General features: G+C 42.0%; 1 protein-coding gene across 1 annotated transcript in view; it reads left to right on the top strand.

Moving 5' to 3' along the window:
• Positions 1-22,779, top strand: part of CHN2 (chimerin 2) — a 249,493-nt gene that overhangs the window by 116,386 nt on the left and 110,328 nt on the right. Inside the window, exons 4-5 of the mRNA XM_074984560.1 lie at positions 16,016-16,047; positions 21,704-21,817. Coding sequence (XP_074840661.1) covers positions 16,016-16,047; positions 21,704-21,817 — 146 coding nt within the window. The remainder of the gene's footprint in view (positions 1-16,015; positions 16,048-21,703; positions 21,818-22,779) is intronic.

The raw sequence follows: 22,779 nt of genomic DNA, 5'->3' as shown, positions 1-22,779 counted from the left end.
GATGATACTGACTGAGAGACTAAGATCGCAGATAGAACAACATATAGCAGATGAGCAGCAGCATTCAGAAAAGTTAGAAGTACCATACAGCAGATATTGGCACTAAGACTGATAGCAGAGAAAGCTCAATGAAAGAACAAGAACGTATACACTTGCTTCGTCAATTTTCAAAAAGCATTTGACAGTATAGATCAGAAGGTGACTTGGGCGGTGTTGGAGTCATACGGAGTGGATGGCAGACTGATACAGTTGTTGAAGGATATCAATTATAATGAGGAGTCAGCGGTGAGAAAATGCGGGGAGTTGACAAGTTGGGTTAAAACAAGTGGAGGTACAAGATAAGGAGATCCAGTATTGCCAAGTATCTTCATTGCACATCTGGAGAGACCGATGGACAAGATCAAGGAAGAGGTACAAGGGATATCTGTGTGCATAGGAAAAGAATTAACAATTTGAGGCTTGCAGTTGATACAGTTATCATTGAGGAAGATGAGGAGAAGCTAGCGAAAACGGTGCAGGTATTAAACGAAGACGGGAAGAGGTACGGACTGATTATGAAAATCGATAAAACAAAAACAATGGTATTTGGAGATGAGGAATTAGGAAGAAAGATCAGCGTTGATGGTATTGAACTAGAAAATGTTGAAGTTCACATATCTGGGGAGCAACATAACGTATGATCTAGACTATAAGAAGGAAATAGCGACTAGAATAGCGAAAGCAAGAGCAAGTTTGAAGGCGATGGATAAGAGCTGAAAAAGTAAAGCAATTAGCTTAAGAATGAAACTGAGCATATTGAAAACGTGTATTCAGCAGCATGTTGTATGGATGTGAGACGGGGGTGATAATGAAAGATTCAAAAAGAATATTGGCGTTGGAAAGGAGCTGTTATAGAAAGATTCTGAGAATAGGATGGATTCAGAAGGTCACCAATGAAGAATTATATAGAAGGATATAGCTGAAAGAGAACCTGCTGCAGGAAGTTATAGAACGGAAGCTACAACTATTTGGGTATATTTGCAGAATGAACGACGAACGAAAAATCAAGACCCTGCTATTCGGCATAATGGACGGTCCAAATAGGAGAGGCAGACCCTACAGAGAATGAATAGATGATACAGTAGATTGTTGTGGAGTTAGTCTACAGAAACTAAGCCACTCTGCACTGGATAGAGAGAGATGGCAGGAAATAGTGAGAGAGGCTTCAGACACCAGCGAGTGCTGAGCCCACTGTTAATGATGATGATGACGATGATGCCACAGTACCTTTACAGTCAGATAGCTATTAAAGACTGGCAGAAGGAAGTCAGGATTGTGGATTATCTGAACAGATGGCTAGACTACACACACATTTGCACAAAATAATTACATCAAGTGTAATTCACACCTTTTGTTGTTTTAGTGCAAGTTGTCAACCCTCTTATTTGATTCTTTTCAGGAAAAAAAAATCTTTTGCATAAGGTATTTTTAGTTGACCTAAGTTAAACTGAAATAAGAGTGCCTACACACAGACCTGCGTTAAAATAACAAAAGGTGTGAATTAGCAGTGGTTTATCACAGCCAGGAAATCATAAGAGTGTACTGACCAGGCACTTACTCTTTTCATAATTTAAACTTTAGTGACACTTCTTTTATACCCTTACTGTTAGGTTATTGACTTTATTTCTATCACCATTAAATGAAGTTAAATCTGAAGAAGTGGGTCTGTCCCACGAGAGCGCCTCACCTAATAAATAATATTGCTAGTCTTTAAGGTGATAAAGGACTGCTTTTTTTGTTTTGTCATATGTAGTTGTTATACACTATCACAGATATTTTAGCCTTGTCTGCACTTAATTTTACTGTCGGTCTGCTTCAGCTGTGCAAATTCCATAGCTGAAGTCTGCATACCTACGGCAATGTCTTTAACACAGTCAATGGGGGTTGCTCTCCTCTCTATGTCAGCTACTCTTCTCGTTTTGCTGGAATATTGGTGTCAACGGGAGTGCATTCGGAGATTGATTTGTTGCATCTTCAGTAAATCAATGCCTGGTGGATGGATCCCTGCTGGGTCAATCCCCAGAGTAGTAAATACATACCCTAAGAAGGGAAGTTCATGACTTTTAAGGCAACTTTATTCTATTTTAATGACTGTTCAGGCTTGATTCATTACTAAGTGACAAAAAAAATCTTGCATTAATAAGGCATTAGATACACAGGACAGACTCCTGCTGTAACATATTCTATAGCCCAAATAAATCAAGTTCAGCTCCTTAACAAAAAAGAAAAAAAAAAAACAGTAGTCTGGATTTTCATCATTCCTCCATTTTTCCCAGTCCCTCTCCCACATATTCAGTGTACCCCACATTTTGTTAATCTGCTACTAATTAGCATCATCTTAGTAGGACACAGTTTTCTTTTTTCTGACAGCACGGTACGCAGTACTGGCACCTCCCAGCCAGGATGCCCAGGTGGGTGACGGGGGGACCTTGCTGGCCCCTATGGCTGCGGCATGCAGTCCCACTGGCAGCTCCAGACCCAGGGACCTGGCTGGAGCTAGAGGGAACCTTGGCATCCCTGGGGCTGAGATCCCTGGTGGCAGCTCCAACTCCAGGGACTCAGGCCAGGGCTGGGGCAACCCCAACAGCCCTAGGGCTAGGAGCCAGCTGGTGCTCAGACCTCTGCCAGCAGCTCCACTCCCATGGAGTGAGCCAGGGCAGGGGGAAGCTCGGCAGCCGCAGAGCTGGGAGCGCTGATGGCAGCTCCAGCCCTGGGTACCCAGCTGTGGCCAAGGGAACCTTGGCATCCCTGGGACTGGGAGCTGGCTGGGGCTGCGTACGGGCTTCTCTCTTTCCAGGAGTTTAAAAAAAAAAAAAAAAAATGCTGGTGGGACACTTGCAGAGGTTTTTAGCCACAGATCTCAGCATTTTTGCTGCTTGGATTTATGTAAATTTCTTGATTAATAGTCTATTTTACTCTGACACATAAACAATCCATATAAAAGTTAAGAGCGGACTATAAACAATGTATGGCTCTGTATCTTTGAGCTTTTATACATTACACTCTTCTCCCACTACCATCTGCATAAAAATATTGTCAGCAAAAACAAGTCATCACTCCAATGAGATGCATGCTGAACTGTTGAGAGCTGGGATATCTAATGATTTCTAATTAATAGCCATCAGCATCATGAGTACTGTGAATATCTGATCTTACCAGTAACATAGGATTCCTTCCAGTATCCTTGTTGTTTTTAGATTCCTTCCACAATATTTTAATGATGGCCATTCTTTACAAATAAAAAGTTTACTTTAAAAGCAATGCTCATCTGGAGTATGAGTTCCTAGAAACGTGTTCCAGTGTTTGCAAGTGTAAAGCTGCATTCTTTTATGATAGAAAGTCAATATATATTGTGTTTCTCTGGAGTTATTCTACTGAAAGGGTGGTTGAAAATGACATTTGCAGAAGAGAGTTAAAGCAAGATTTCACTTCTTGTTTTTTATAATAGAATAATATTTTAATAGTATTCAGCTTGAAAATACCATTTCAACCTTTTTATTTTAGTGAGTCTTTTAAAAAATATGTACTAGTGTTACTAAAGTAAAGAATTACAGGATGAATATCGATGGTGTTTGACTTTGGGAAGTTTTCGGTAACTATGGGTAACTGAGTTTGCTACAGTTGTCTTTCCTTTCCAAAAAAGGAGAGGGAAAAGGAGGAAGCAATGGGGGCAGGGATCTTTCAATGACTGTTGAAGTATTATTTTATATTACATACTAGGCTACATATTTAAAACTGCTCAATACAGTTAGCTTTTACTTGTTCTTCTCACAGAGCAAGGCTGATTGACCCACAGCTGATAACAGGTTGTGGGCTTTTGTACATTAAGGCTTTTAATATTGTTGTCAGTAGTTCGGCCAAACCAATGTTAGTGACAGAAATTTGTCTGAAACGTCCCTAGTGTAGACAAGCCCTTAGAGCTTTAACCTATGTAATTATGTAGAGAAGTGTCAGCTAATTGCTATGTTCATTGTTCACAATTCCAGCTGGGTTTTGTCTAAAGCAGGCAAAAAATGATTCCTAGGAAAAGCAATTTCTGCTCTAATTTTGTGTGGTGATGAAAGGGAGAAGGTTTTTTTCCTCTTGCAAAAGTGCCCCTGCCCCCCTTTTTTTCAGATGAAAGGCAAGACATAGGCTTCCAAGGGAACAGAATAAAATAATTGTAAATAACGAATGTCAGGGCTGTCAATTTGAAAAAAAAAAAATCAAAGTTGTGACATTACAAAGTAGGAAAACTACAATCAATCACACTGTTAAACAATAATAAAATAAAATTTTATTTAAATAGTTTTGGGCCTCAATTACATACTTTTGTGCTGCTGCTGTGGTTTGTGGTGCCTGGCCTGTGGCCTGCTGCTCAAGGCAGGTTCTGTGCTGTGTTACAGGGATTGCATTTTGCTGGAGCCCACAGCCATCCCACAGGTCTCTGGCCATTCCTGGCTCACCCAGGGTGCCATTTCCGATTTTGGTTTGATGAGAGAGAGAGAGAGAGAGAGAGAGAGAGAGAGAGAGAGAGTGTGTGTGTGCGCACACGCTGTCTCTTTAATCAGCGCACTCAGGAGTCTGAATGCATTTTCAGCCAGCAGTAGCACTTACTCCTGTGCCAGCAGCAGACAGGCTCTCCCTGCTCCCTGACCCCATCTCAGCAGTTACTGGGTACACAGGCAGCGGGAGGCAGACATCCTAACGTTATTAGCCTTCCTTCCTGCTGCTCTGCATAGCAGACAGGACACAGACTGCCAGTCAGAGCAGCCTGGCCAAGGGCAGCTCCATGGGTGGGTAAAGAGGGAAGCATGAGCAGCAGAGCTGTGATAGGAGGGTCCATCCCCACCTGGCCACAGACAAGTCCCCTCTCCAAACAAAAGTGTTAATTTTCTTTTGAGTTAATACCATACATTGGGTGCAATTAATTGACGGCCATAGTTAGTGCATAATAGTCTTCAGGCAGTGGAGTTTTAACCTGACCACCTAGAGTGGCATTATGGATATTTGGCTTATCTTGACCCTCTGTCTGTTTTGAAGTATATAAGTTGTAGGGTGGGAGGCAGGGAACATTCCCCATGCCATCCTTCTGTCCAGATGGAACTATTGAATACCATACATTGGGTGCAATTAATTGACGGCCATAGTTAGTGCATAATAGTCTTCAGGCAGTGGAGTTTTAACCTGACCACCTAGAGTGGCATTATGGATATTTGGCTTATCTTGACCCTCTGTCTGTTTTGAAGTATATAAGTTGTAGGGTGGGAGGCAGGGAACATTCCCCATGCCATCCTTCTGTCCAGATGGAACTATTGAAGGTGTTAGCCATCTGCAACTAGACAGCACCATGGATGGTTTGCGAACTTCAGAATTTCCTACGTTCTGCAAATTTTTATAAGCAAAAACAGTTCCACTGACTTCCCTCTTTCATAAAGTCCTTTGTTTTGTTTGGTCTCCTGGTGTCCAGCATGCTACTGACCACCTCAACACTTCATCATAGCTCCAGTTCTGACACATGCGGCTGCGTCTACACTATGATGATGTGCCGACCTATTCTGGGTCCCATGTGTGCGCGTGGGGTTTGATACGGCGGGGTGGTGGGTGGCCCGGGACCGACCACCCCACCGCTATAGCAGCCATATATAGTGTAGCAGCAATATGTGATTCAGTGTATCTACTTTAAAACCTGGGTATCCACAGTATTATGAGTACTAGGAACAATAACACTCCGATTGTGAACACCACAATGCCCTGTGGCTGTTCTAAGTCCCAATAATTCTTTATACAGCCCCAGCTAGTGGTATTTACCGATAGTGACTGATTCATTTATTCGTAGCTACAACTACTTAACACTTGTTTTAAATATATTTTATTTATTTGGCATAGGCTAAACACTAGGTTACGTGTAGCTGTATATAATTACCTGTGACTTACCAATAACATCCAGTGCTCCCACATCTTACCAACAACTACGTTACAGAGGCCCTTCAAGTCAGAGATACAGCTTGGTTGGGACCTTTCGTGGTGGTGACGTCCAGGTGATCAGGCCGGGGTCTGCTGTCTGGACTGGAAGTTGCTAGCCTCCGCCTGGTGTCCAGGAGCCCACACCCTTGTCCCTGCTAAATCACCTTTTATACTGTTTCTTAATTGGGGGTACAATACCTGGCCATTTAAAGTGTTTGTTACCTAATTTGGGCTTTCTATGCTCCCGGCCTGTCAGAACATGTTACAAGATTTCCTCTGTCCTTGGCCATTTTCCGAACCTCCCCCTGGGACCTATGATATTGCACTACCAAGATGTTCTCTTTGGGGGGCTTCCAGCTACTTGCCCCAGCTGTTCTCTTTGGGGACTTACTATCTACTTGTCGGGATGTTCTCTTTGGGGACTCTCCAACTACTTGTCAACTTTCTGATTTCTTTCTCCTGGCCTGGCTTCAGACCTTCCTGCCGTTGTATGATAGCGTTCCAAGATGGAGTGTATGGTCATTCTGCCTTGCGAGTGAGGCCCAGCCACCAGGTGCTTGTGCTCCCACACACTATAGTCCCCTTTCCAAAGGGGCATGCAAATGAGGAAAATCAAAAATACAGGTAAAGTGCCGATTTACATCTCATGCTTCATTTGCATAATCACATTTTCAAAAGAGAGTTTTTCTAAAGAAAAACAGCAGTGAAGACGGGGATTCTCTCACAATAAAACTCATAAAATAAAACTCAACTTTTGAAAGCACCCTTCTTTCTGAAAATAATTAGGAAGAGGAGGGTGCTTCCGAATATGGCGTTTTATTTTGAAAGAAATCTGTCTACACTGCTGTTTTTCTTTCAAAAGACTTTTGGAAAAAGTGATTATGCAAATTAAATGTGAGATGTAAATTGGTGCTTCATTTGCCTTTTCAATTTGCCTCATTTGCATTCCCCTTTTGAAAGGGGACTGCAGTGTAGATGTAGCCATGCCAGACTGACTCTTGGGATGCTATGCTAGCAGTGACTTGGACCCCAACCAGTTCTGCACACTTGCTTATACTACTTCTGAAAATTCATCCCCTATAATGATGAACTCAGAAAACACTGGACAAGGAGCTGTCTGCAAAGCTGTCTTTTAAAGAACAGCATCACCAACTTAAGGAAGCTTGGCACTCACTGCAGGTTTTTACCTACTAGAAGAATCTTGTATACTACTGCTATAGTTGAACTTTGAACCAGAGATGGATAGTGGGCCTTGTTCTTTTCTCAGTTCGAGTTTACTGTTACCTACGTCTTGGGAAACTAAGCAGGGGAAGCTGATGCTCTGTCACAAAAGGGGAAGTGCTACCCGAAAAACAGAATATCTACCTCCGGATCCCTCTGCTTCTTCAAGCCTAGTAATTTGGTCAGTGTCACAGTTGAAGATCTAGTCTCCCTCATCCAGTCCACCTAAAAAGAAGATCCATTCACCAAAGGAACAAATGAGGGGCTAATATGAATCGCTCCACGGGAGATGGGATAACATCATTCCTATATGTGTCCACTACTGAAGGTGGTACAGATGTGCCACAACACTCCATTGGTGGGTTACTTTGGCTGCCTTAACTTGTCCTCAATGGTGACCCTTTTTTTTGCCTCCTCTTGGCCCTGTATGCAGGCCATGCAGCTTTACATAGACTCCTGTGAATGTACCCAGATGCCCCAGGCTAGACACCAAGGCACCTTTTGTGCCTCTGGAGGCTTCAGGTAGGTCTTGGTTCACCATCACCCCAGCCTTCACTATGGAACTTCTAGGATCCAGTGGCTACACCAAAACATGAAACTTACCATTGTGAAATGAGCTTTCTGCTTCTTCACTTACACTTAGAAGGACACTTAAGTCTCTCTAGATCTTGTGAACATGAGGTTTCTAAAGAGGTGTTTAAAAGAGTTATTTGAGGTGAGAACTTTACATTAGGACACTCCTGAGAGACTATACAAGACATTTCTGTTTTGTTTTTGAGGGGCTTTCATCTCGTCTAACTTACTTCTGTAGTTGAATCTGAGGTGTAGTCTGTGGTTGGCTCCCAGTGGTAATCCAACCACAACGTGAGCAATTCTAAAGATTAATTTCTACTTTTCCTACTTCTTTCTTGGCTTCTCTTGTGGCTTCTCACTGAACTGAGAGTTGATTTTATAGATCGAAGATTGGAAATGATTACAGAATCATTAGGCATAATTCTAAGTGCAAAAGATATCTGGTTAAACTCATAGTGAAACTGTCTTCATTGCCAAAAATGAGCACTCTGACACTGTTGAGGTGTTGATTCTCCATATGTCCATGGATTGGAGGGACATGTGAGCCAGTTGCACTAGGGCTGCACTAGCTCTGCTGTAAGTTAGGGGTGCGGGAGAGCAGCCCTAAATTCCCTAGATATGAGGTTTGTGAAGGATCCTTTGTCAGTGCATGCAGATTGGGCATAATGGGGCCTTACTCAGCTATGGCTCCCCACTTTTCTGTCCCACTCAACATATGATCACTGATGCCCAGGTTGAGCACCAGGAAATCTAGTCCAAAAGAGATGGTATGTCTTCACGCTCAAAGGATTGTCGGAAGTCAGCTGGAATGTAGATATTGTTAAGAACATAAGAAGGGCCAGACTGGGTCAGCCCAAAGGTCCATTCATCCCAGTGTCCTGTCTACCGGCAGTGGCCAATACCAGGGGCCTCAAAGGGAGTGACCCAAATAGGTAATGATCTCTCTTCTGCCATAGACCTTCAGCTTCTAACAAACAGAGGCAAGGGCTCCATTCCTTACCCATCCTGGCCAATAGCGATTAATGGACCTAACCTCTGTTAATATTCCTATCTCTTTTTTAAACCCTGTTAAAACCCTGTTTTAAACCCTAGCCTTCACAGGCTCCTCTGACAAAGAGTTCCACATTTTGACTGTGCTATGTACAGAAGAATTTCCTTTTATTTGTTTTAAACCTGCTGCTCGTTAATTAAAATTGGTGTCCCCTAGTTCTTATATTATGGGAACATCTAAATAATTTTTCCTTGTCCGGTTTCTCCACACCATTCATAATTTTATATACCTCTATCATATCTCCCCTTAGTCTCCTCTTTTCTAAGCTGAAAAGTGCTAGTCTCTCTAATTTCTGCATACAGGACCCATTCCAAACCCCTGATGATTTAGTGGCCCTTTTCTAAACCTTTTCTAATGCCAATATATCTGTTTTGAGATGAGGTGACCACATCTGTATGCAGTATTCAAAGTGTGGGCGTGCCATGGTTTTATCTAAGAGCAATAAGATATTCTCCGTCTTAATCTCTATCCTTTTTTCAATGATTCCTAACATCCTGTTTGCTTTTTTGACTGCCGCTGCACACTACGTGGATGTTTTCAGAAAACTAGCCACGATGACTCCAAGATCTCTTTCCTGGTTAGTTGTAGTTAAGTTAGAACACATCATATTGTATGTATAGTTGGAGTTATTTTTTCCAATATGCATTACTTTACATTTATCCACATTAAATTTCATTTTCCATTTTGTTGCCCAGTCACACAGTTTTATGAGATCCTTTTGAAGTTTTTCACAGTCTGCTTTGGTCTTAACTATCTTGAGCAGTTTAGTGTTGTCTGCGAGCTTCGTCACCTCACAGTTTACTGCTTTCTTCAGATCGTTTGTGAATAAGTTCAATAGGACTGGGCCTAGGACAGACCATTGAGGAGCACAACAAGGTACCTCCTCCTGAAAAGTTACCATTTATTCCTACCCTTTGTTTCTTGTCTTCAGACCAATTCTCAATCCATGAAAAGATGTTCCCTCTCATCCCATGGCAACTTAATTTACATAAGATCCTTTGGTGAGGGACCTTGTCAAAGGCTTTCTGGAAACCTAAGTACGCTGTATTTACTGGATCCCCCTTGTCCATGGCTGTGTCTACACTTGCATTCTTCTTTTGAAAGAGGTATGCAAATGAGGGACATAAAATGCAAATGAGGTGCAGATTTGCCTATATGGCATCTCATTTGTATATTTTTATTTCAAAATAGCTTCTTTAGAAAGAAGAAAACTATAGACACTGCTTTTCCAAAAGTAAACCCCATCTTCAAAAGAATCCTTGTTCCCATAAAAAAGAAGCTGTTTTGAAATAAGAATATGCAAATGAGGTACCAGATAGGCAAATCTGCACCTTATTTGCATACCTCTTTTGAAAGAAGAATGCAAGTGTAGAGACAGCCCATATGTATGTTGACTCCTTCAAAGAAATCTAATAGATTAGAAAGACATTATTTCCCTTTACAGACACCACGTTGACTTTTGCCCAGCAAAGTGTGTTCTTTTGTGTGTCTGAGAAATTTATTCTTTACTATGGTGTCAGGTAGTTTGCCTGGTACTGACATTAGACTTACTGGTCTGTAATTGCTGGGATCGCCTCTTGAGCCCTTTTTAAAGGTTGGCATTACATTAGCTATCTTCCAGTCTTGAGTACAGAAGCTGATTAAAAGGACAGGTTACAAACCACAGTTAATAGTAACAGTAGTTGTGCAGTTTCACATTTGAGTTCTTTCAGTATCTTTTGGTAGGTATAAGGCCAAAACCTGTAGTCCTGAATCACTTAAAATGCCCATTGACATCAGATGAGGGTTTTGAGAAATAGACATGAGGCTTTGTTCAATAGTGCAATTAAAGTGACATTATTTAATCTCCATGATTTAAGAATTAATGACCATTGCCTCGCTTTTTACTTTAAATGTTGTTTTTCATGCCTAAGTTATATTTCTCATTGATAGAGTTAGGAGAAGTAACATTTATTGAATTTAGGATTACACTTTTTCTGGGACAGTACTTAAATGGAAAGACCTCTTCATAGTGTCTTCTCATTTCAGTACAGTGGGACTTGGAGACAGATGGTGTAATGAAATGACAGCCTTCCCTCTTAAGACATATTTACCTGATTCCCAATAGTTTTGTGTAGAGTTATGCTGTGCAGTGGCATAGTACTTAATTGCAATATGGTGCACATTGGATATCACCTTGGGCCACAGTATGTTGGTCTAAAAAGGAACCAAAATGTCAAGGATATGAATCATAGAATCATAGAACACTAGGAGCGGAAAGGTTTTTGAAAGAAAATGCAGTCAAGCAGTCAAGCTTTAAAGTTATTTTAAAGAACTGTGCTGCGTTAGCTGAGTTAACTAATAGAGTTAATGAGAGAGAGCAAATTAATTATGAGGATTGAATATAATCTCCTGGTACTCCAGGCTATAACATATTGGAGAATATGTTATAAAGGTGGGGTAGGGGGTGGGGAGGGAATAATTGGACTTGGAATAAGTGTGCCAATAAGTGTTTTGGTAGGGGGTGGGGGTAGAAGATGCATTTTAACAGTCTAGATGTCAGGGCTGGAATGCCCAGACTCTGACACGTGAGTGTCCAAAGGACAGTTTTAGTAGTGCCGTTGTTGTGTTGGTTTAATCTTGAGCTTAAGCAAAGGAAGTCTCTCACTCAAAAACTAGATTTATTTGTCTAGCTTGTGTATGAATCCTGGAATAGTGATGTTTAGTGTTAGGCTACTCAGCTACAGCTTTGGTTTCCTGACTGAGTTAACAAATTACATATCTAGCCTAGTGTTGACATTACTGAGGCTTATTGCCCTGTGTGATTTCAGCATCCCCGCAGACTATGATTTTTCAAGGATCTCATAGCTGCAACAAGAGTCTTGGAACTATTCGGTATGCTCTCTGGCTCAACGAACAGTACAGATCACTCTGAATGATGTGGGATTGGGTAGGATTTTGGGATTTGTGATTGCATGATTCGTAGATCAGACCACTTTTGCCTACAGCTTGAGGTTAAGGCTCACACTTATTCTTCTTGGAGAGAGGCAACCTAGTTTATTGGTCCAGGGCTGGATTATGATATTGATCTTTTGTCTGTTCATTGCCATGTTGTTCCTGAATAATATCTCTGCCTGCATTCCCCTCGTTGATTAGTAATTTACAATGCTGATCTGGCACGGATGATGTATGAGTGGTGGAAATTGTGTTGGTCAGTTGTGAAAACTGTTTTTTCTATGGAAAAATTGGGGGGTTGTGACTGCAATGAAGATGGTCAGAGCTTTCGTCTCTGCTATATCATCTGTGCAGCCCAAATAAGTAGAACTGTCATCAAAGTGTGTTTGCTTATTATGGGCTCATTCGTGCCTGGTGAGGAAAAGTAGCCGGTCAATCAGTAAGTCTTGCTCAATGAGATATATGGAGCTTCCTTTGAAGTCCATGCAGATGTCTCAGCTAGTGTAAAACATTGCTACAAACTTCCTCAGGAGTGAGAACCTGTGCTCCATAGACTTCAGTAGCTTCCCATTTGTTTCCAGGTGTAAGTCAAGGTATTGATCTTTTTTTTAATCTAAAAAATCTAATGTGATTTAGCTCTTAGTTATTTTGAAACCTCCAATCTCATTCTGTTCTTTCTTGGTGATAGAAATCAATGACGATCTTCTCAGTGATATATCGTACATTGCAATGGCTGTGGCAGAACATTTTCAGGGCTAGGTCATTTCTACAATGTGATTTCCTTGCTGGTCCGACAGAACCTTAGTTTATGGGCCTTCAGGTTATGTTACATGATTTGTATATGTATGTTTATGGGCCTTCAGGGTATGTTACACGATTCAGGTTTCTGTCTAAAGGAATGGTTGGGGAGGAATTTAAAGTTTCGTGGAGGTATATTTAAGGTGATGGTGTCATTCTACCTTGTCATATTTATGGGCATGATCCTAAAATTCTCCTGATATCTGGAAATAAAGACTCAGCCTTATAACCTTCTGAGGCAAATTAAATGCCTGCAATATTCACTCTGTGTTGGTCTTTCAAATGAGTCCTTAAACTGAGGTTTTGCTTCTTCATAAAGATGCAAATTCTTTTTTTTTTTTTTTAAATAACCCAAGGGCTTGCCCTTAGATCCTTTGCTAAAATGTCCTCCTTGCACCTTGATGCAGTATGCTGCCTGCTGTGAGGAACTCATGCAGACAGAGGTGGGTTTGTAATTGAACTAGTATTGCTTATGTGCTATTGGTTATTGTGTGGCAGGGGTCACCCACACTGGACATCTAAGAGCTCAGCGAGTGCCAGTCAGTGTCTGCTCAACACAACAACTGTCTGACTCTTTATGGCTACATCTACACTACAACAAGAAGTCTTGTGGCACCTTATAGACTAACAGATAATTTGGAGCATAAGCTTTTGTGGGCAAAGACCCGTTTCATCAGATGCATGAGTGTGGGAGGGGTGGTTTCAGAGGGGTATTTAAAGAGTGGGGTCCCAGTAGAGGGAGGTCAGCTCTGGCCGTCCCTCTTACTGGCACTCCACTCTTTAAATACCCTTCTGAAACCACCCCCCCCCAACTCATGCATCTGATGAAGTGGGTCTTTACCCACGAAAGCTTATGCTCCAAAATATCTGTTAGTCTGTAAGGTGCCACAGGACTTCTTGTTGTTCTCAAAGCTACAGACTAACATGGCTACCTCTCTGATACTAATCTACACTACAGAGATCTTTTGAAAGAAGACTTTCCAGAAGATCTCTTTTGAAAGAACTTCTTTCAAAACAGTGGTCTGCTCTTTCGAAAGGGAGCATCCACACAGTCCCCACTCATTCAAAAGAATGGGACAGGGATCGAAAAATCAGGTGTCATGAGGATTGCTCTTTTGAAAGAAGGGCCCTGGGGAGTGTCTACACACGTTTTCTTTTGAAAGCTTCTTTTGAAAGAAGGTGCTCTTCCTGAAACAGGAGTGGAAGTGCACTTTTGAAAGGAGTGCCACATTCTTTCGATTTACTTTGGAAAGAATGCTTTTTGTGTGTAGATGTTCCCTGGGATCTTTCAAAAGAACCCCCTTCTTTTGAAAAATCTTTTGAAAGAACTTGCTAGTGTAGACGCAGTCTGTTTGATAGGAGCAGTGTTTCATTCCTGGGCCAAAGACTGACATGGCTTCAGTTGAAGCTGAGGCCAGGTCTGCGCTGAAGCTGGTGTATCTTAAATCAATTTTTGCTGCCACCCACACAGCGGGAGGTCGAAACTCTCCCATCAACAATTCAAGGAGTACTGTCATTGACAGCAGTGCCCTGATTCAACTGAGCACAGCCAGTGCGTCAATCTTCCGGAAAAAGTAGATGTACCCTAAGTCTGTTAACGTTATCGTTTTCTATGCTGACTAGCCACTGTGCCCCCTAAGAATGTTGTATTCAGGTTTTGCATGCACCTTGGGCCAGATTATGATACCCTTACTCAGATTCAGTAGCAGATTATCAGATTTGCTGAAAATTATTTGGCTCATAGCTGTATTACGATTCTCCAAGGTGAAAGGTGCTAGTTCAGGGCAAATGCACCTGTAGTTTCCCTCCATGGTCAACCAAATACACCCATTCTTGACTCTCAGTTCCTCAGTCATCACCTGTCTTAGATGAAAGCCCACCTCTCTCTCCCTTCCCTGCCTGTTTTTTTTTCCCCCCAGGCTCTTCAGTTTCCTAATTAAAGTGTTTCACCCAGAATGCTGTTTGAAGGCAATGAACATGTGTCATAGCCAATGGTCACAAACTCCACATAGTCCCTTATTGTAAATTTACAAGTTTACATTCTGTTTCCAGTTTCATTTTTCGTGCCATATAATAGAGCAGTATCAAAGGCTATAGGTAAATATCATAGCTGGAGAGAAAATATAGTGCTAGTCATGTAAAAAATAATTCCCATTTGGAAAATCCTCTAAAGCTATTTTATATAATACACTATGCATAAATGCAGGTGATGAGTGGGCAGTAAAATTTTGGCATTTTATAAATTAATATTCAAACAGCAAATATTTTTCATTAAATGTTGAGCAGACGTTAAACAAATACTGTGTGTATTAAACCTTGGAAAGATGTGACCCCTGCTGGTGAAGTGTTTTTCCCTTGTAAACTGTTGAAAAATGAGCATGTACTTCAGAGTTCAGTAGCTGGTGCTTCTTGTGCTGTCTCCAAAGTCCAAGATAAGTTATTTTGTTGGTCTGTTCTTTCTGGGTATAAACCAAATCCATAAGCTTTGACAATTCCTTCGCACTGACAATATTTAACTTCATTTAACCTTTTTGTGGTACTTAATAACTCATATGCCACACAGTGGAGCATTACCAATTTCAGACAAACTGGTTTAGTATTACTGTGTGAAAGAGAGTCAGAACTGAAATATGATCCTTCTCATACCTAGCCACTGTGCAGTTAGTTGTCTTTGGATCACATGCTGAAATTGAAACCTGTGTAATAATTCAGCTAAAATAGGCAACTAAATAATACAAACAAACAAAACAAAGGTTTTTGATAAATTAAGGCACACAAGCTAGGAGTTTGTTGCAGTATTGGGGCCTGAGTGGTAAACTAGCATGTCAGAATATCTGAAGTTTGAATATAGGCAAGTTGTTATATTAGAATTTGATTTAAAAACATTTCAAATAATTGGAAGTCTTTCCATTAACTTTGATGTACCTTGGATCAGACTCCTGCTTCCTGAGATGTAAGGCGTTTCAGACCAGAATTCAATCCATAAACTTTGGTGGGTTATGTTTTGTGTTTTTAAACTCTCCTGAGAATATGGAGTTCTTCTTGCCATTTATATGGCACAATGTCTGAGAAACTGCAAAAGATAAAATAGTTCTATTATGTAGTATAAATAATAGGTGAGAAAAAAATTATGCTTCATCTGTTTGGTCATGCCTCATACAGTTGTCATGTGCTACCCCATTTGTTTCCCTGCAGCTATGAAAGTAAAACCATTTATTTTTATTTTTATTTTTAACTCTGTGTTCTGCATGTGCTGCAACTTTATCTTAACAACTTCATGTGTCAGGATCATTTCGTTTATCTTTTTTAAATCTGCAATGTTAAGCATATGTTCTGAATCTGACTCTGTAGTCTACACTGATAATCAGTATTTCATTTGCTTGACCTTTATTTTAATGTAATTATTTCAATTTTGAGTCTGTTGCTAATATTTTTCTTTCTTGTTGAATTTAGGTGGAGAACAGACCAAAATACTATGGACGAGAGTATGTATTGCACTATCCATTTTAATTATTTGATAAGCCATCACTTGAGGTGTCACTTGTTCCTTTTGAAATTATTAATGCAGAAAGAGCACACGGTACCAAAATGGAGGTGTCAGGACAAAACATTTCATTTCACTTTCCATAGTCCTAGCCTGTAAATGTTTTGAATGGCTAATATTCCAGTTACATGTGAATTCATTTTTGTTGCCCAAGAATGCATGGTCTGAACTGCCATTTTAGCCTATATATCACCTAGACAGGAGCAAAACCATGAATGTTGTCCAAAACCAAATCAGGGGTGATTTGGGGAGGGATTGTTCTGATTGTTTCAGATCTCCCATCCTGGATCCCTTTTTTGGTTATAAGTCTTAAACCTCTTTTGTTGTTACTGAACAACAAGAAGTCCTGTGGCACCTTATAGACTAACAGATATTTTGGAGCGTAGGCTTTCGTGGGCAAAGATACTGTTTTTCTTAATCTTGTCCCTCCCATTCTTTTTGCTGTGTGCTTATTATATTTTCTTCTCACTGATACCCAGTATTTCCATATACATGACGGTATGAGTCGTCATGTGACTTCTTTTGCTCTTACGTGTTACCCTGGACTCTGTAATTTCCACTCCAACTCATCTGATGAGTAGGTCTTATACGCAAAAGTTCATGACCTAATAAATTTGTTAGTGTCTAAGGTGCCAAAGGACTGCTTGTTTCTATCCAGTGGGAGCATGTCCAAACCTTGCATGTCCATTGACTAGGAGCCTTGCATAGGTAGTATACAAGTGCTGCAGCTGTTGTTACAACCTGTTCATGGCCCTTTACTTGAGCTGGGTGCACAGAATGATAACTTATCTTTTGATTAGTACTTTTCCAAGATCTACTGTTTAGCCTTCAATAAAGAATGTAATTTCATGATTTAGGGGTTTTTTACACCCCAGTAGGGTGACCATCCATCCCATTTTCAGCAGGACAGCCCCACGTTTCGGGCGCCATTTTGGCCTCTCGATTTATTTTGCAAAAGGGCCTAATTGCCCTGTATTTCAAAGAGTTCACTGGCTTCCTCCACCTGACGGAGCCAGGAGCTGGGAGCCAGACTGCTCGGTGGCTCAGCTGCCACCCGCCTTCCCCTCAGTGGGGACTGGAGCTGAGTGGGAGCTGTGGGAGGGGGGGTGAACCGGGGGTTTAGTGACATTGGATCTGGGGTCTGGGTGGTGGGGTTGTAGCCGGAGCTGTGGGGGGTTGAGCGGAGCCCCTGGAGCTGGGGCCAGGGCGGGAGGGCTGGAGCCGTGGGGGTTGAGCTGGGCCGCAGAGGTTGGAGCAGGAACCCAGGCCTGGGTGGTTGGAGTGGGGCTGCTGGAGCAGGGGGTTAAGCCAGGCTGTGGAGGTTGGAGCTGGGGCCAAGCTGGTGGGGGGGTGGGGTGAGTGGGGCTGCTGGAGCTGGGGCCAGGGGGGCTGGAGTTCACAGCCATGGGGGGGCGGTGGGAGTGGGGGTGAACCCCAGCCACAGCAGGGTTGGAGCTGGAGCTGCCCTGCATCCCACAGCTGGGAGCTGGACCTGTGCAGCAGTACAGGCTGCCACCCACAGCTCGGGGAAGCCAGGAGCTTCACTGGTGGTGTCGCAGCCCTGTTCTGGGTGCCCCAGATAGGGTGACCATCCATCCCCTTTTGGCTGGGATGGGGGTCATTCTCCATGTCCCATATTTGGCTGGGGGAGATGTGGTCACCCTACACCCAAGAAACAGCAGCAAATAAAACTTGTGAAAAGCCAACAGCTTTCTGCTAATTAATATAATTGCATTTTATAACTATAACACAGTCTGTGACAATAGGGAATTCTGTCATAGCCACTCAAGTACAGTAGCATTTGAAAGACAATACTCATTAATTGAACCACCATACTTTCTAGCTTACAACTTTTTAAAGCATTATCATGTCTTTTGTCCAACAAATTTCTTGGTTATTGATAAGTGTGTATTACAGCTAATAGCCAAGAGCAAATTAAAATCCTAAACTACTTAACTGGATTTTTTGACATTGACAGTGAATTTATTAATAAAGATGCATTTAAATTGTGCAATTTTAGAGCTGTTCATTTTATTTAGTTGTAATTGAAAATACCTGTTGTTCATGATGATTTTTAAAAAAATCAGTATGCCTGGCAATGCTTTGGCAAGATCACCTGAAACCTAATGCTTCCAATATGCAATGAATATGAAAAAATTGGCAAGTGTGATTGCAGTTCAGTTCTTTTTACATCTAAAATGTTTTTCATCTTTTGTTTCCCTGCCAAACCAGAGGCAGCATTTCAAACCTACCCTTTCTGATGTATTATGTCAGAAAAAAAGACAATGCTTAGGGCTACTCGTAGCTTTTAACATATTTACTGTATTTTAGGAAGCAACATTCAAAATAGAAGCTTTAAAAACTCCCAGGAAAGGTTTAGTGAATCAGCAAGCAAAATATGTGAAGAGTATAGTATTTAAACTACTCTAAAGACTGTATTTTGTCCTTGTTTAAAGGTCATGGCTGAAGTACAGATCACTCTGAAATCAGCTGTTTGTCTTAGGGCTGTTCCTTTTGTCATGGGGGAATGAATCACAGAAAGTGTCACTTTCTTCAGAAACTAGCCGAACAACTTTATTGAAATAATGAAAACAGTATTATTCCTGAGGCTACAAAACTTCCTCTTTTTTCTCTACAGCACTATAGACCAGCTCACAAAAACTTTCACCAGCATCTTCATTGTTTGTAGCCACATGCTTAAGAAGCAGTTCAGATAACCTCATGCCCTTAAAAAACATATTTGTAAACAGTCAAGGCAGGGTTTTTAAGAAGGATCATATCTAGAATACATTAATTAATTTAAACGTATCTTGTTGTATTTTCAAGTGCCATCATAACTGCTCTTGTTGCATTCCTCTCACATAAAGTAACCATCCTAGGCCTGATCATGCTCCCTCTTAGAGCTGACTTAAAAAATGTTTGGAGTCTGATTGCCACATTTGGCATTGAAAAGAATTTCCCACCAGGTCAGATAGACCTCTTGCGCAGGTCATTGCCTGCCTTTCTCTGCATTGTAGGGCAGTGGTTCCCAACCTGGGGTCTGCAGCCCCCTGCGGGTTTTTGAGGGTACTGCATGGAGTCGGTTGTTAAAAATTAAAGCTGTGGAAGAATTGCTGAGTGTCAGAAGGATAGCTGTGTTAGTCTGTATCCGCAAAAACAATGAAAAGTCATGTGGCACCTTATAGACTGACAGATTTTTTTGGAGCATAATCTGACAAAGTGGGTCTTTGCCCATGACGGCTTATGCTCCAAAAAATCTGTTAGTCTATAAGGTGCCACAGGACTAAGAATTGCTAGAATTGGTTTTGATGGGGGTCTGCGAATGGTTTGGGGCAAGGGGTGTTTGGGGATCCACACTAGTGAAAAGGTTGGGAACTACTGCCAAAGGGCCTGGATCACTTGCTGATTTGAGCTAGAATAAATGATGGATCCTCCGTAACTTTAAATCTTTAAATCAAGATTTGAGGCCATCAGTAATTCAACCAAAGGTTATGTTATGCTGATACTGTCAACAGAGAAGCCCTGTGGATTATCCTGTCGAAACTTGGCTGCCCAAGAAGATTCGTTAACCTCATATGCCTGTTCCAGGATGACGTGACTGGCTTCGTTCTTTCATGTGGCGAGTCCTCAGGTCCATTTCGAGATATCCAGTGGTGTGAAGCAAGGGTACATGCTGGCCCCAGTGTTGTTCAACCTCTTTTTCGTGTGCGTCCTCAGCCATGCAGTTAAGGATCTGGACCATGGAGTCTACATAAAATACAGACTTGATGGGTCACTTTTCGACTTTCATCGTCTGATTGCGTAAACCAAGACGCTTGAGAGGCTCATCCTGGAAGCCCTTTTTGCTGACGACTGTGCACTTATGGCACACAAGGAATCTGATCTCCAGCTCACCGTCAACAAGTTTGCTGATGCCTCTCGCCTCTTTGGTTTGACCATCAGCCTAGGAAGGACCAAGGTACTGTTTCAACCTGCTCCAGGATCTTCTGCTCTCCCTGCTTCAATCTTTATTGAAGGAACAGAGTTAAAAACAGTAGAGGAGTTCAAGTACCTTGGCAGTGTGATAGCCAATGCTGGCTCCCTTGACAAAGAAATCAATGCCAGAATCTGCCAGGCCAGCCGGGCACTAGGATGTCTGAGAGCGCGAGTGTTGAATCAGCACAATATCTGACGGTCCACTAAACTGAAAGTGTACAAGGCTGTAGTCCTGACCAGTCTCCTGTATGGCTGTGAAACATGGACCTTGTACAGAAAACATATAAAACTGCTGGAGCACTTCCACACATGCAGCCTGAGGTCAATACTGCACATTCGGTGGCAGGACAGAGTTACGAACCTGGAGGTCGTGGACAGTGCAGGAACCCTGAGCAGCAAGCCCTGATTCTGAAAGCCCAGTTTCGCTGGACAGGGCACGTCATGCAAATGGAGGAGTCAAGAATCCCTAAGCAACTCCTCTACGGTGAACTCTGTCGGGGCAAAAGGAATCAAGGTGGGCCTTGCAAGAGATCTAAAGACCGCATGAAGGCCAACATTGCTCATGCTGGTTTAAAACCAGATCAGCTAGAGCAGCATGCAAAAGACCAAACAGGCTGGTGTGCTCTTGTATAACGTGCGTATGACAACTTTGAAGAGCAGCAATGCGTACACCTCATTGATGCTTGTGAGAGGAAGAAAGCAACAGCAGCAGCCACACCAACAGAGCCAGGACATTTCTCTTGCCCCCACTGTGAAAGCCCATGCCGTTCAAAGCTTGGACTCCTCAGCCACATGCGAGTCCACAACTGATGAGCCTGTGCAAGCTAAAGTTGTCATCGTCGGACACAACGGACTACCTACTACTACTACTATGTGCCCCCAGGCATGGGTGGATGAGGTTGGATGACTAGTTGTGTGCAGGACAGACTAGCTGACTAGTCTAGGGCCGAACTAGTCCCTTCTGGTCTAAAGTCTGTAAGATGGCAAGGGGAGGGTGTTCTGAAAATGTTTCCTTTATTTGTAGACATTTTATGTGATTGAAACTCTAAAAATAGCTTCAGCCAACTCTTCTCCTCTTGAAGCAGAGGATTTCCCATTGGGTTCAGTAGAATAGGATAGTTCCTTAATTTTTTCTTGTTCTTCTGCATTTAATTGTTCCTACTCCTTGAGCTGCCAAGTATTTTGCAGATGATAACTTGAGGATTCACCCACAATTTTCACCTGGTCTGGAGCTGTTGCCTATGTTCAAAGGGTCATGACAGCAGTGTTTTCTGATGGTTGCAGTTTGTCAGGTGAACAGCTTCTTTTATGGACCAAATTGAAAGATGATATTCTAAAATTATCCAGTGGAGTTACTCAGGTGATAAGCAACACAATTAATGAGACTGAACTGAGAAGTTAATTTGCTCTGTCATTTCCCAGTTCAGTCTTATTCTTTGTCTGTGATAGTTTGATATCCATCAGCCTGGGAAGCAAGGAATTGAAATTGTTTGCAGGTTGTTCCACTGATGCAGCATTTTGTGGTGGTATCCCATTATGATCTACCACGAGTCACTTGATGTAGCCGTGATTTCTTGTGGATATATTTCTACTTATGGTTATTCTGAAATCTCTCTTCTCAGGTTTCATGGGATTATTTCTCGGGAGCAAGCAGATGAGCTACTTGCAGGTATAGAAGGAGCTTATATTCTCAGAGAGAGCCAGCGGCAACCTGGATGCTACACTCTAGCTCTCAGGTAAATTCAGATTTTGTAAAACATTTCTACATTGGCTAGACCTTTGGAAGGGATGGTGGAGATAATACCACTCCCTTTGATTGAGAGACTGCCTTGAATCGCTAGGGTTTGCAACTGAGCGTGATTTTAGACTTCTAGCTGTTTTTTGACAATCACATTCGTGCAGTACCATAGTTAACTTTTTACCGTTGGCATCTGGCAAGGATTTTGCAGCCTTTTTCAGGGGATGTAGACCTCTGCCATTGTTATGCATGCCTTCGTTTCCTCAAGCTTAGACTCTTGTAGTGCACTGAATGGAACTATTCCTTAAGACCATTTTGAGAATGACACCGATGTACAATACAGTAGCTTGCTTAGTGAGCGTGGCATCATGGCAGGTACATGTGACACTGGGGCACCCAGATGTGCACTGGTTGCTCATTGGTTTCTTGGTGGAGTGTAAGGTATCTGTTATGGCCTACAAAGCCATAACTGAGCTGGGACTGGCCAACCAGAATTTCCTCTCCCAATGTCGTACTGCCTCAAGGGTGGTCAAAAGAGGCACGTGCCTAGATCTTGCTCATTGCAAATGAGCGGGGTGGCTAGCAGAATGAACTCTGTGAAAGTGGCAGTATTCTAGAGCTAGGTTCACCACCTTGGTCTGAATTTGGTGACCTTCCAGGCGTGCTGCAAAAGATATCTGTTTGATGTTTTTGTTTTGTTTTTTTTTAAGAGGGCTCAAAATATGCTCCCCAGTGATGGCGTGAAAAGAAGTCTCCTTAAGTGACTGGCTGAATTCCTGTGGGTTGGCTACTTCTCTGCTGCTGGATTTGATTGTGAGAGTAACAGTGGCATCTCAAAATTCAGATCAGAGTCCTTTTATATTTTGAATCTAGATAAAATTATTAGAAACCCAAACTTTACATTAGTATCTTTCTCTTTAATGAGCTCTCAAGCTATGTAAGTGAGAAATGATGTACGTC

The sequence above is a fragment of the Carettochelys insculpta genome, chromosome 2 (genome assembly GCF_033958435.1).
Source record: "Carettochelys insculpta isolate YL-2023 chromosome 2, ASM3395843v1, whole genome shotgun sequence".
NCBI lineage: Eukaryota > Metazoa > Chordata > Testudines > Carettochelyidae > Carettochelys > Carettochelys insculpta.
Note: the sequence above shows the minus strand (reverse complement) of the source record. Positions and strands in the feature narration are given on the sequence as shown.